Here is a 14,675-nt window from a genome sequence, read left to right as displayed (position 1 = left end):
AAACTTTTCCCACATGTCGGATGACTAGTGTTTTGCTCTCAGTAACTACTCTTTAACTCTGGTTTACACACCCAGACTGGCACCTTCTGGAGTTCATGTGATTACCTTATTTTTTGTTTGTTACCTTTATCCTCTTAAACAATTTATGGGATTTGAACATTGGTAAACTGCTGTTGCATTATTTTATACCATGTTCTTAGTTTTGTTAATTGCATTTCTGAATTTGCATTTCATAGTGATGTGTCTGTCCAAAGAAAAGGCACTGGTTGATTTTGTCTTTTATAAAATATGATATATCTATTCCTTAAATCCAAGAATAAATAATGTATGTTATAATTCAGTAAAACATTTATTAGATCGTTGACACATAGGTAATTACGCCCTTTTTTAAGGCAGATCATATCCAATGAAATCACTAATATCCTTTAAAACGCATTTTTAACGTAGTTCACGTTATTATTTGTATAAGTTCTATGATATATACACACAGAAGTACAGATAGATATGTATGTGATACAACATACACTACAATAGTGACTTCTACACATCAAGCTTTGGAAACATTAACTGGCAAAGTTGGCTTTACTAGAAATAGCAAAACATCAAGTTGTCATGAAAAGAACACAATTGTTTTTGTATAACACAGTTATGGTTATTCGACTAGCAGAGAAGCGACTGGATAAGTTTTTTCAAACTAAACTATGGACTATGGACAGACAAAAATAGTTTTTTTCATGTTTTAGTTAGATTGTTGAAAGCTAATTGAAACATGAAAAAAACGATTATTTTTTTTCGTTTTAATATTCCAGCATTGAATATTATTATTTTTTTTAAATTGTTTTATCTGCAGATACGTATATTTGGATCATTTCGCCAATTAACAGACAAAATTAAAGAGTATCTGTCTGCTAGAAACCCACAAGAATTGTTTGCAAAGATTCTGGAGAGGTTGGAACACGATTTTGAAACCGGACCGAATTCAAGGTTGAATGTTTTATATTTTATAAACTATAAACTTGGTATTTACTTGTTTTTAGCATGCTTTATATATCAAACACTCAACGCTTATTCTGTGACATTCATTTGAAATCTCTTCCACTTACTCATACTTTTCTAATATCTTTTAAATCAAATATTGAAATACAATGTAACATATCAATATAGCATATCATGCAATTTAAGATTAATTGATCTAAGCACTCAATTATGTACATAATAACACCAGGTATATTTTGCTGTATAAAACTGACATATACTTTCAAAGAAAGAGCTTTTGTCCTGTAATAATATTATTTGGCCAGTTTCTTCTTTTTGAAAGTAAAATTTAAGTTGTTTCATGAGTTTAATTTTATTAAGTGTTTAATTATCTAACGGGGTTATTTCCTTTACCTTTTAGTTTTCTATTTCTGTCGTTATTATGCATAAAATGTACAAAAAATAAATTTCTGTGATAACAAATTTAATTCTTAATAGCAAGTTGAAAAAAGAACTTATATATAAATATTTTGTTTTATCTGTCATAACGTTATATAATATTAAGTTTTTGATATATTTATTGACGTAACTTTTCATAATTACTTTACAATCATTACTTAATGTCATGATGAAATATATTTGTGATAGTCAAATTTCACTAGACCTTGACAGTCAGTCAGATCTTTAATTGCACTGATGACATTGATACCTGGAAATATTAATTCAAATAAATAAAAAAAAAAAGTGAAATTCATGAACAAGCCTAGATATTGTTTACATAATGGAGTATAATAATGAATACATGGGTACCAAATGTAAACCCCTATTGTCCGACCTGTTTGTTTATGTATGTATGCATGCAGCAGAATTCATTTAAACTCTTCTCAAATACAATAGAAACAGCATCTCTAAAAGTTCTTTAATGTCACGTTAAGATATATTGATAACATAAACCACCCACATGCAATGGTCATCATTTGATTTGATTTGATTTTTGGTGTTTTAACGCCACTTTTAAGCACCGCTTTTGGGCTATTTCGTGGCGGCCAGTTTTTATTGGTGGAGGAAACCGGAGTGCCCGGAGAAAACCACCGACCTTCGATAGGATAATGGTCATCATCACGAATTGGTTGATCGATACGACTTTTTTGTGTCTCTACAATCGTCGACATCCTTCCTAAAAAAATTATCTTCGAACACCGGAAATTTGCTTGAAAAGTTACAAAATGTGTCATATTCCTTTTATTAACATTTTGACTGTTTATGGTTTAGGCTGACGAGTGGAGCATGCATAGCTTTAGACGCTCAAGCTCTTGACACATTCGATCTCGCTTCGTTCAGAGTTTAATGAATTTAACTCAGTTTGTTAGTTTTTGTTTTTGTAAAATTCTCCTGAGTTATGAACATTGGTATACTACTGTGTCTTCATTTTTAATGAACAACAGTTGATATGATGAAATAATCTGATGCAGGAACACATTCTGCTTAGTATAAGGAAATTCACATAACACGTTATTTCTGAACTGATCTGTGACTCCGAATTGAGTCTGATTTCAGGATAGCATTATGTTTTCTCAAGAAAATGTTCATCATCTTTATCAAATAATGTAAAAAAAATATATATGGTGCCCTTATTTGGTTTACATTGAAATACTATATAATAAATAAATTTGTCTCCTTATACACATATGCACGTAAAAAGATTTAATGTATTTTTTATATTTCGTACTACTAAAAAATCTCAAAAGAAAGGACATTTAGATGTTTCTAAGAATTAGTACGGTTTTGTTTGATTTTGATTAGAGAAATCAGGCTTGCACTATCATAACACTTTTTCTGCTGTTATTTTTTGTTTTTGCTATGTGTTTTGTCTTGTCTTCTTGTCTTGTCGTTTTGGCGTATGTTTTTACTTCCATTTCTAGCTTGCTTTTTAGTTGTAAGTGTTTTATAAATGATAGATTGACGGCTTGGATAAACAGACTAAATGGTTTTTTTTAGATTGCACTAGTCATAATGATATTCATTTTAGAAGTTACGAGATATCAATAATATATCATTCACATTGCAATTGATTTACAGAGACCTAAGTATGATTTCTGTTTGTGGTGTCAAATGCAATTCCTGCTAATTTTTAAAAGATCCCTGTGTATTCTTAATTTTAGTGTATATGTATAGAGAGTAATTGTAGTACTGAAGTTGAAAAATAAGTCTCTTTATCATAGGAAATATCTTGTTCGAGATGCAACCACTGCACTATGGTGTTCTAATAGAGGAATGTCAGAGTCTGAATTAATCGAATTATTAGATGTAAGTATATTTATTTGATGTTGATATATTTATTATAATCTTATTCATTTTATAACTTACGATGGTAATATTCTAATTAGTTGATATACAAATTTTTACAAAAAAGTGAATGATAAGACAACAATCAATTATAATAATTAAATATCTTGCTGAAACAGGCGTATTTTTTTCCAATTATATTACTAAATCGCTATAAGCAATGTTGAAAATATTCTTACTTACAATGGTAATATTGACCTGAAAATTACAGTCTGTTATCGAAATTAAAAACGACGAAACATTTGATTTTATGATTTCAGTCCTTACTTATTCATTTGGTATTTAATATATCTATTTAATTATCATTAAAATCTTTTTTAACCAAAATGATTTTTTTTTCTTCATACAAATAAGATTGATCGAAATGTTATTAATCTTGTTGGAATAAAAATCTTGCGTTTCTGTTAATTTGCTATTCATAAGATCATTCAAAACTTTTTTTTTCTACCCTAGGTACGTATGGCCTAATCTAAATTTGAAACAATCTTTTGGAAAGTTTGGTTTTGATTGCTCCTCTACACCGTAATCAATTTGACTATCAAACTGCTTTGAATCGAGCGCCGCTGATTATACGCCTGGTCAATTAGATAACTGTACAACCATGGGGTCGCTTCTTCTGGTGGAGGACACCTGCCAATTCGTCAAATTTCTGGTGCTAACATGATATATCATTAAGGCAGTCGTTTAACTGTTCATAGATTATCAAAATCAATTAAAACATTAAGGTTATTTCTACCCCACCCCAGGTCATAAAATCTTAATAAAATTTCTTACACTTCTTTGGAATCGTTGGTTTTTATTTCTCTTCAATGTCGCAATTGGTGTGGCTGTTTTGATTTGAGCGCCACTGGTGGGTAAAGTGCGTCTTATGAACAAAATTATAGATATGCCTTCAGCAGGAACGCTTAAAACGTAACTTTTGAAAGCCATGGATGACTAAGAGGGGCCTTAAAAGAGTACACAAAAGATCTTAAATCAACTTAACCTGAGGGAGTTGGAACTTAAGTTACTGGACAATCTCTAAGTTTATGAGCTGGCAAATTTAAGAAACATATGTTATAAATCATTTCAGACATATGTCTGCGTGTATATACCAACTGTTTGATAATGAATGTATTGTATTATGATTTGTTTTAATACTTCCGATTTTAGATTCCTAGTGCAATTTGGTCTCCATTTTATTTGTCCCTGTATGAAAATCTAGTAAATCGCAATGGAATCCTTAATTTCTTCCACGACCATCTGCGACAAGCTGTGGCAAAGAAATACCTTTCGACGAAGGAAGATAAAACTGAAGGTTACTCGCGATTAGCTGACTACTTTAGCTCAAAGGAAACGAGCAATCGAACGGTATGTCCTGAAATTAAAGTGAACTCTTCAAATTGGGGGTCTAAAAGTAAAAATATGTGGCAATCATGTTCGTACTCAGTATGTTAAATTTTGAAGCATGTTATTCTTATCTTTCTCAATACAGAAAAGGCTTCATTTCATAGACTCAGCGAATGTGGTAACTGACAACTTGTGACCCCGTCGTGTGCTCAGGGCAAGCAAAAATTCGGTGATGTAACAATAAAGTAGATACGGACTGAACTGTAGCTGACGAACATATTCGTATTTATATGTGACATATCTATTCCAAAAAACGTTCATCCAAATCATGGCGTGTGTAAAACTTTCGAAGAAATTTCTTTAGCTGTACTATAAATTTATACATCCTGAAACCTGTAAACAATTCAGTGGGCATACTTTATTATTATAAAGTTTTTAGGTACTATGTTGTTAGAGTAAATGTTTGCAATTTGTAAAACATTATTAAGTTTCAGAAAATCATCTACCAGTACCTGATTCAATTTGTTGGTCAGTTCTGCCTAGATTTTTACAGAATACAAAACACCAGTTTAAATCTAGCATACACATATTGCAGTACAATTTAAAATCCAGTCATGAAATGAGGGAACACAAGTCTGTTAAATACATAACATAGACATTCGGGAAATAAGGTCATGACGATTGAACGAACAGTCACATTTTTCATCTTTTACACAGGTTGAAGAGATGCCGTTTTTATTGTTGAAAGCTAAGAAGATGGATCGATTGAAAGCAACCGTTTCTGACTTCGATGTGTTTTATAGACTAGCTGATGATGAAGATGGAATTTTTGAATTGATAAAAGCTTGGCGAAAGGTGGGTACATATTAAATATGATGTGTAGGACATTTTTAAATTGTTTTACTAGTAATGTATCTTTGATTGTGCTTGATCTTTTTGAGGATATTTATAACTATTTAATTTCTGACTTGGGTCCGATTTTTGCACTTACAAGATGGTAAATATACCTCCACTTAACAAATCAGTTAAGGTTCAGTATTTATACCCCCGCTTTAAAAAATGGGGTATACTGTTTTACCTCTGTCTGTCCGTCCGTCCGTCCATCCGTCAGTCAATCCGTCAGTCCGTCCGTCCGTCCCATGAATATTTTTCGTTGCATCTTTCCCAGGAACTACATTACAAGGATTTCTGAAATTTGGTTTCAGGGTTTATATGAGTCAGCTATGCCGTGTGATGCGTTTTCAGATTCATCACTCAACAACTTCCTGTTTACCTTATACTTTCAGCGGGCGGGGTATCATTAGTAAGCAGTAGCTCACAGATGCACTTGCTTATTAATGTTAAATATAATTGTAAATTGTATGTTGATAAAACATTTAATCATTATGACGGCGAATTATTGATCCAATTGCGTTAATCTAAGTTTGTAGGACAAAGTAACAGATAAAGTGTCCGCGTGTCACTCTTAATTTATTGGCTTATCAAACATATTCATAAAAGGTCTTCGAACATTTCCATTTATTCCGTGTTTTCATATTGTCCATGGGGACAAACAAATCTAGCTGAGCAATGTGAAAGATGTTATTTTAATCATTTTGCTGCATATGTCATATAAATTCGGTTATTAAACGGGTTATTTTGTTTCGTGGTATTTTCTTGGTTTTAGCGTCTTAAAACTTGTATCTTGCGTAATCGTAATATATTCCATACCTTTATTTGATAGAGTTCAATATATTTCTAAGCGTTTAAACATTTGAATATTTGATTATAAATCATTTGACGCTGGTTAATTTTATTATGCAGCTTGGTGGATATTCATTAGCAGAAGAAGCGTACATGTCCGAATTGTTCAAAATACCAAAGACAACTATAAGGGCTGATATCAAGTACTATTGTAAACTTTTCAGGTACTAAAACTATATGCAAACTAGTCCACACTTACTATGTTTTTGAATTAATTATTTTAAGATTGAAAAAGCGAACATTGCTCTATATAATAAACCTTGACTAGGATTTGACGAAATGCAGTAGGTAAATAATGTGATGATGAGTTCCCCCGACTCTTAAGCAAATAAAATGTATAATTTTGTAAATTATAGTAAAGTATATTCGGATTTTGTTTATATATACTGTAGAAGTCAACTTTATTTTTGGACATATTTTTTTTATTATGTTTTCCAATACCAAAAAAGACAATGGACAATGTTAAAAAAATACTGTTTCACCCGAAAAGTGAGTAAAGAGATTTAAATTTGACCATAGTTCGAAAATTATGGCAAATTTCTTTGTACATACCCATTTGTCAAAATAGTTATCGAATTGAACTAAACGACCTTGAGATATAGCCACTGATCTACTAAGGAATAAAATACAATTCCTTGATTCTTAACATTTTGCTTTTATAATTTTTAACAAGTCTACTTGGAAACTTTTTCCGAACACTTGGATTAATGGATGCAGCAAAGAAGGTCTATAAGACTTTAGTTAAACAGCTAGAGCTAAGCTACGATGAAACAAACGACACCATTGTGTACAGTGCTTATGACCAGAGTTGGAAATATCGCTGTAATCATCCAGAAGTGATAAAGGTATTTTTTTCCTCTATTTGATTCTGTCTTATAACTTGGATAATTGAACATGCTAATCAGATAGCGTAAATTAAAAAGGTAATTATATGACATCAGATTCGAAAGTAAATAGAATGATGACGAACTGAAGGTTTAAGATACAACTCTTGATAATTGTTCATTTTAAAAGATATATTTACAGTTCTGTAATAAATAAGAATCAGGAAGGTTTCAACTTTATACTTATTTAAAAAGTAATAAAGTAATACAATCAAACTGTTAATTGTGCAATTTGTCATACCGGTACTTAATTGTCACGGCCTTCATAATCCATTTGTAGAAGTACTTTTTTTAACTTCAATTTATGCCCTATGCAGTTAACTCTTATATGGACTTCAGTTGTATTAATTTGACATAGAGCACTATAATATATTATAACAGTTAAACCAACAATGTGCCTATGCAAATTTATTACTAGGGTTTTGCTATGGATGAAAGGAGATATGGATTATAATCAATGAGATAACAACCAAACCACAAAACATCAAAATAAATCTACATTTCAACATACTTGTTTCAACAGTGGAAAGGTGTCTAGAAACTTAACAGCATTACTTTATTTTAATCGAAATTCTGCTTCTTAAAATATAAAAGTATGGATAATTAAACATATGTTTTAGCCTTTTAGCAGAATATACCTTTTATCTTTTATATTTTTTCAGTCATTGTAATAGTGTAGATTCGCTTTTGAAGATGCCCATACATCTTCATTGGTAGGCTAAATATTTTAATGGCATATCATACGAAAAAGCCCTCGCATGACTGGTCAAATGCAAATCTTTGACACATAGAAACTTTATTTTAATCTGATTTGGAATAAAATTTTAACTATTTTAACTTTTTTTACCAGGCATTACAAAATTTAGGAACAGTATACACACAGCTTGGGAGATATAATAAGGCCATATCTGTTTATAATGATGCAATTTGTCGTCAAAATAAAATCGAGACACCAAGTCAAAAGATACAGGTACGGGTTTCGTCATTCGAAATACGTTATTTAAATATTTTCTCAGTTGAAGCTTTTATTTTTTGTCAGACTCTAATAATGGAAGTCACATGTAGGGGATAATCAAATTGATCTTGAGGGATAATTCTCGTATGGGACTTATTTAAGGCAACACATGTATGTAGGATTAAAGTAAATACTTTTACGAAAAGAAAACAATTGAAACTTAAGCTTTATGCACACGGCAGTAAATTCATTTGCTCCCGAATGAAAGCGCGGGAACAAGCAACTACGTTACTGATGTAAATAAAAGGCAACAATAGTTTACGATATTGTCAAAACTGGTCAATTTATTTGAATGTACAAGCCATGCGAAAACTACTGAGCGAATCCCAAACGGACCTAGAACGAAAGCGTCGACAAGGTATGTCTCTTACTATGTATACATCACGTGACAAGCGGATACTACCTGTGTAAAAAGTAAAAAAACGTCCCTTTTACTTGCAATTGTAGTGTATATTTATTTTTTTTATCAAATTGGTTTTGTTTTTGACATTGACGTATTGAACTGTGAATGCTGCAGTTTTGACTGATATTGACTAAATATTTAAATGTTTGCAATGCGACTATTTCTACTATATATCTCAGCAAGTGTCCCATGTAATCTAAAAGGAATGAAAAAGAAACGGATGATTTATGTCAAATCCAAACCATATTTTTTCAACAACGTACGTAGTGACAATGCCTTATAAAAATTATGTTTTCATAATACTTTTTTAATTATTGGAATGCTTGTTTTTTGCTTAGGTTTGTGATGGATTGCTTGGTTTAGCAACACTGTACTTCCAGAAAGACAACATGTTGGAAGCAAAAAAGCTGACGACAAGAGCTTTGGAACTTGCAACAAATGTTATTGGAAGGAAACATCATTTTGTATCAGATATTTACACAAAGGTAATGCTATACTTCTGTTTATTCATATACGAAACTATTTCATTTCACCAGATACAACTGATTTGATTGATTTTTGGTGTTTTAACGCCACTTTTAATCACCGCTTTTGGGCTATTTCGTGGCGGCCAGTTTTTATTGATGGAGGAAGCCGGAGTGCCCGGAGAAAACCACCGACCTTCGATAGGAAAACTGACAATTCTTGTCAATTAAGATTGGAGTCGAGTGCACCCGCACGAGCGGGGTTCGAACTCACAACCTCAGTGTTGACTGGCTAGTGATTACAGTAGTAACTACTTAGACCACTCGGCCACCGAGGCCCCTTCCAGATACAACTGAAAGTCAATATTATTTCCAATCCAAATATAATAAGGTACATGGCAAACTTTGCTGGAGGTCGATTGGAGCTCAAAATGAATATTACAATAAAGAGCTAAGGAGAATTTCTCAGGATTCCGGTTCACTTATAAATCCACATTTTGGTAAAATGTCTAGCCTTTTACACATGCTATATTTTATGTTTGAAATATCTCTGAAAAATGTCTTTTCATTATTTTAATATATGGAACCAGTAAAAAATTGTTTTTAGACTACTGTGTGATTTCGAGAAAAGTGTAATTTATTAACTTACCTGGATTGACTCATAGCTGTGAATTCGTGCATATGTGTTTTTGAGTTTAAAATATGTTTTGTTATTGGTTTTTTTTAAATATATAATGCATTTCAGGCTCTTTTTGTAAGGGTGAACCGTTCTGTATGTTTGTTACTGTAGATTTGCTATAGATATAGATGTTATATGTGTTCACTAAAACATTTTAACTAGACCTCAATTATTATTACAAATACAGGAAAAATTCAGTCAAATTATGCCCATATATAATTCCTTTATAGGAATTTCGGGCTATTTTTTCAAGTTGGTATAATCCCGACTTTCTGCAATGTCGTTTATTGTTCACATGTGCAACGGCCGCTTTGTATTTGATTTATTCCAAGTATTTGTCTTTGTGGAAGACCTGACTTTTTAATTACAATGAGATGTTTAATTTTTGTTGTACGTTCTTATTCACGCTTTGCTTCTCTCTAATATGTTGCATATAGTCTCCCGAGCCCATTATAAATACCTGGACATTAAATATGTGAGTAATGTAAAACAAAACCATGCAATGTGATTATATAATTTTAGCTTGGACAGTTAAATTACGTGCAGCATCGCTTAGATGAAGCTTTGGCTTACTATTTGCAAGATCTTAAAGTAACACGTGGTGAAGTTGGGACAAATCATCCTTATACAGCTACGGTCTTAAATGAGATTGCACTAGTTTATGATGACAAAAATGACCAAATTGCTGGAGAGCTCTATGAAGAAGCTTTGCGAATTTTCCTAGGCGCATATGGGAATAATTACCTTGTCACTGGAATTATCAGGTTGTTAACTATTTTGTAGTTATATTTTAATTTAAACAGTTGAGATTTGGATCAACATATGCATGTAGTCTGAAACCCTAGATTTTCTTATGAAACCTATAGGACATATGCATGTAGTCTGAAACCCTAGATTTTCTTATGAAACCTATAGGACATATGCTGAAGTTATTGGTTATGCAAGATCAACCCAAGCTTTAATATATTATTTTACCATCAGCATTGTATGTTGTAGTTCAGTTCATATACATCTCGCTTGTAACAAATCATATGTCAAAGTAGAAAAAAGCAGCAACCCTCCATCAAGAAAATCATGATAGGAAATGCAAGATTTTGAATATTGTATCAGCCTTAAGGTAGATACTCCATATACAGGCGCTGCTGGAATGTTGCTATGACATGTAATACTGAGACCGAAAAAGGGGACATTCAAAACGCATAGGTCAAAGAGACCTGACAACGCCATGGTACAAACGAAAGGCAACAGAAAGACAAAACGTCCACTACTTAGAAAACTTTAGGCTAGCTGAGCAACAAGAACCTCACCAAAAATGGGGATTATTTCAGGTGTTCCGGACAAGTACGTTATGTGCAAACATGTTGATTAAAACTTAAATCAAAAGAAAACAAGATACTACTGATGATTGTGTTTGTTAGATATTTGTAACATTTTGTTTCTTTTCTAGGTTCAACCTTGGAGCATTCTACTATGGTGATAACCATTTTGCAAAAGCTAAATATCAGTTTGAAGAAGCATACAGAATACATGTAATGTTCCTTGGAGAAAATCATCCAGATGCAAAACGTGTGAAAGAAGCCCTTGATTTAGTGAAATAAAAATGATCTAGCTTATTAATCAGAACATACAATAAAAGGGCACTTTACATTCACAAATATATTGAAATTTCTTGCTATATTGTATACGTATTTGTGCAATGGAAAAGGTAAACTGATATTTATAAGGGTAAAAAAAGTTTTGATATTAAATTAGTGCATTATAATCATCTACAGGGGTAATCTTTTGATCATCATGATCATAACATAGTTTTGTTCATAAATTTTTGCATTCCAACCACTGCCCCTATGCGATGACTTAATTTTATGCGATATATAAATATATATTTTTTTTGTTACTCCCGGTACTAATATCATCTTGAAGCCATATACATATATCTTGTCAATTTAATATTTTTACATGTATGTACAAAAATAATCACATTCACTAAATTTTAATGTTGATTAAAATTGAGAATGGAAATGGGGAATGTGTCAAAGAGACAACAACCCGACCATAGAACAGACAACAGCAGAAGGTCACCAACAGGTCTTCAATGCAGCGAGAAATTCCCGCACCCGGAGGCGTCCTTCAGCTGGCCCCTAAACAAATATATATACTAGTTCAGTGATAATGAACGCCATACTAAACTCCAAATTGTACACAATTGTATATTTTAATACTGAAAAATATATAACACAATAAAACATATTGAATAAATGTTAAAGTTATGAAAAAAATGATGACGTATCTTATAATATATATATATATACAATGAAAGAAATTTTTCTAAAATCACTGTAATCACTAGCCAGTCAACACTGAGGTTGTGAGTTCGAACCCCGCTCGTGCGGGTGCACTCAACTCCAATCTTAATTGACTAGGATTGTCAGTTTTCCTATCGAAGGTCGGTGGTTTTCTCCGGGCACTCCGGCTTCCTCCACCAATAAAAACTGGCCGCCACGAAATAGCCCAAAAGCGGTGCTTAAAAGTGGCGTTAAAACACCAAAAATCAATCAATCAAATCTTAAATGTTCCTGTAACTCCTTTGATAACTTATTCATATTAGATGTCGCGCAGTTAAAATATGTTTGACACATGTACGCATAATATTTTTAATATGTCAGTTTTGACTAATCATTTTGTCAATCTTTGCTATCTGTGCGTTTTATCTATTTCCGTTATTGCCTGTCACTATAATCTTACCCCCCGAGATTTCAGGCAGCTTGAACAGATGTATTAAAACAATTTATGTAGTTCATTTTAACATTTAACTGATAATATTGCTCAGTCAGGTTTCGTAGTTATCTGTAAAGATTACGATGTGGAAATTGTTTTCTGTTACAAAACAGTTTTATTACTTAATTTTAAAGGAATGAGACCAGGAAGGCATATATGGCTCTAATATTAAGTTATGTCGTATCTAACCTAAAAACAAACATAAAAAATTTAAAGTTTACAAAGGAAAATAGTTTCTGCTATCTGTATGTTTATACTTTGTTGGTAGTGTCAAAAGTATCAAAGTTTTCTAGTTTTTATCCCAATTTGCTGTTTTACTGCATAATAGATGTATTTGGATGTGAAAAACATTTCATAAAAACAATATTTTGGGAAATGCATGTAGTAATTTTTGGTTGAAACACAAACTATTTATACTGAGGCGTAAAGTTTCAAAATTTTCAACATCACTGCTTTTAAATGTGATGTCACGATGCCATCGTTTCTGCTCTTTTTTAAAGCTTGATGATATTGTATTCGTCAGATATCTTTACAAATGTTTCCATCATATGTTCAGTAAAAATGCCTTTCTTTTAATTATTTTGCCCTGACGTTGTCAGTTTATCTCGACTAAGAGTTTTGAATATCCCCTTGGTATCTTCGGCCTCCTTTTAGTTTGAATTGTAGGCCCAATATCTTTCCTTATGTTTATATATCATAAATATTTAACAAAGCATGGAACAGAGGCAAGTTCTAATCATGCTCAACATTCTTACCCGATTTGTAAAAATGCATGATATTCCTTACTTTATAAAGATATGAAAATCATACGCTAAATAGGTATACTATATTACTACATCATACTGCTAGTTGTAAAAAGAACATTAACTAATTATGAGTTGAATTCTATTCTTGAATAAAAAAAATTCCCTAAAACTTTAATTTAAACATACTTTATTCCTGAAATATATTAATCTTCGTATTTGCAAATTGACTGTAGATGTTTTTGTTCACTGTTGGCTAGCAAAATCATATCTTAAAACGTAAAAGTTTTGATGAATCAAGAGCAGTTTGTATGTTGAAAATAAGTCAAATTTGTACCTCAGAACCAGCAAATATGTATTACACTTTCACGGATAAACTAATTATTGCCTGATAAAAGTGATAAAGACAAAGTAAATTTCCTCATTGCTGATGTGATTTTATCCTTCTATTAAAGAGGTATGACATACAGATATTGGTATCATTCATGCATAAACCATGATCCTCCCTTGATAAGAAATTATTGAAACCCATCTGTAATGAAAAGTGCTTACACTATCTTTTCAAAATAGCTTTTTATGTTTTGGGTAATTAAAAAAAACAATTGATTCTACCTCGTATACATTTATGTTCAATGATATTAGAAAGAATTTCATTCAAAACTTTTACCACACAATCATTTTTTTTTTTACTTTTATACTTTTATATATATAGTTGATTATCTATTATGCTGAATGAACTATAGTAATTTTAGTTTGTCAGACATTTTTGAGAAATGATAATTGATAAAAATATATCAAATCATTGACAGTGAAAATAAGGCAACTAGTTTTGACATATTCATGTTCTTTATATTAATGAGTAGACATGTAATTTTGGTAGTACTAAATTTTACTTGAAACGGGTTAGTATTAACAGTATATTTTACATATATGTAATATGCATGACAGAACACTAGTTACAAATAATAAAAATATATTTTGTACAACATTCTTGTTTAATATATATATATGCCATGTTTTTTTCTAGTATCAGTCAATTGTTTTCATCCTTTAAATCTATCAAATCTGTTCAAATTCCTTCTAAAAAAATAAAATATAGGGCTCCACTTGGTTAAGCAATAAATAATACAGCATGTCTACTAGGGAAATATGAAAGCCTGTCATTAATAAACTCGATAATTAAGGAGCTTAGGACCTCAAGAAACCTAAATTTAATAGCTGAATCCATTTTAGGTCAACTTTGCCTAAGAGGTCATGGTAAAGTTCGATATGTCAAAGCCAAAATCCTGTCCTTCTTCCTTTGTTTATAATACAACTGA

General features: G+C 31.5%; 1 protein-coding gene across 1 annotated transcript in view; it reads left to right on the top strand.

The window, feature by feature from the left end:
* LOC127703258 (uncharacterized) overlaps positions 1-14,342 on the top strand; it is a 39,676-nt gene extending 25,334 nt beyond the window's left edge. The window contains exons 25-34 of the mRNA XM_052207771.1: positions 851-984; positions 3,198-3,282; positions 4,474-4,671; positions 5,368-5,505; positions 6,454-6,557; positions 7,067-7,238; positions 8,128-8,247; positions 9,034-9,180; positions 10,361-10,602; positions 11,286-14,342. Of these exons, the coding sequence (XP_052063731.1) occupies positions 851-984; positions 3,198-3,282; positions 4,474-4,671; positions 5,368-5,505; positions 6,454-6,557; positions 7,067-7,238; positions 8,128-8,247; positions 9,034-9,180; positions 10,361-10,602; positions 11,286-11,436 (1,491 nt within the window). The 3' untranslated portion in view covers positions 11,437-14,342. The remainder of the gene's footprint in view (positions 1-850; positions 985-3,197; positions 3,283-4,473; positions 4,672-5,367; positions 5,506-6,453; positions 6,558-7,066; positions 7,239-8,127; positions 8,248-9,033; positions 9,181-10,360; positions 10,603-11,285) is intronic.
* Positions 14,343-14,675: the final 333 nt, after the last annotated feature.

The sequence above is a fragment of the Mytilus californianus genome, unplaced genomic scaffold, assembly GCF_021869535.1.
Source record: "Mytilus californianus isolate M0D057914Y unplaced genomic scaffold, xbMytCali1.0.p SCAF_5, whole genome shotgun sequence".
NCBI lineage: Eukaryota > Metazoa > Mollusca > Bivalvia > Mytilida > Mytilidae > Mytilus > Mytilus californianus.
The sequence above is the reverse complement of the archived record's forward strand: the minus strand, read 5'-3'. Positions and strand labels throughout refer to the sequence as shown.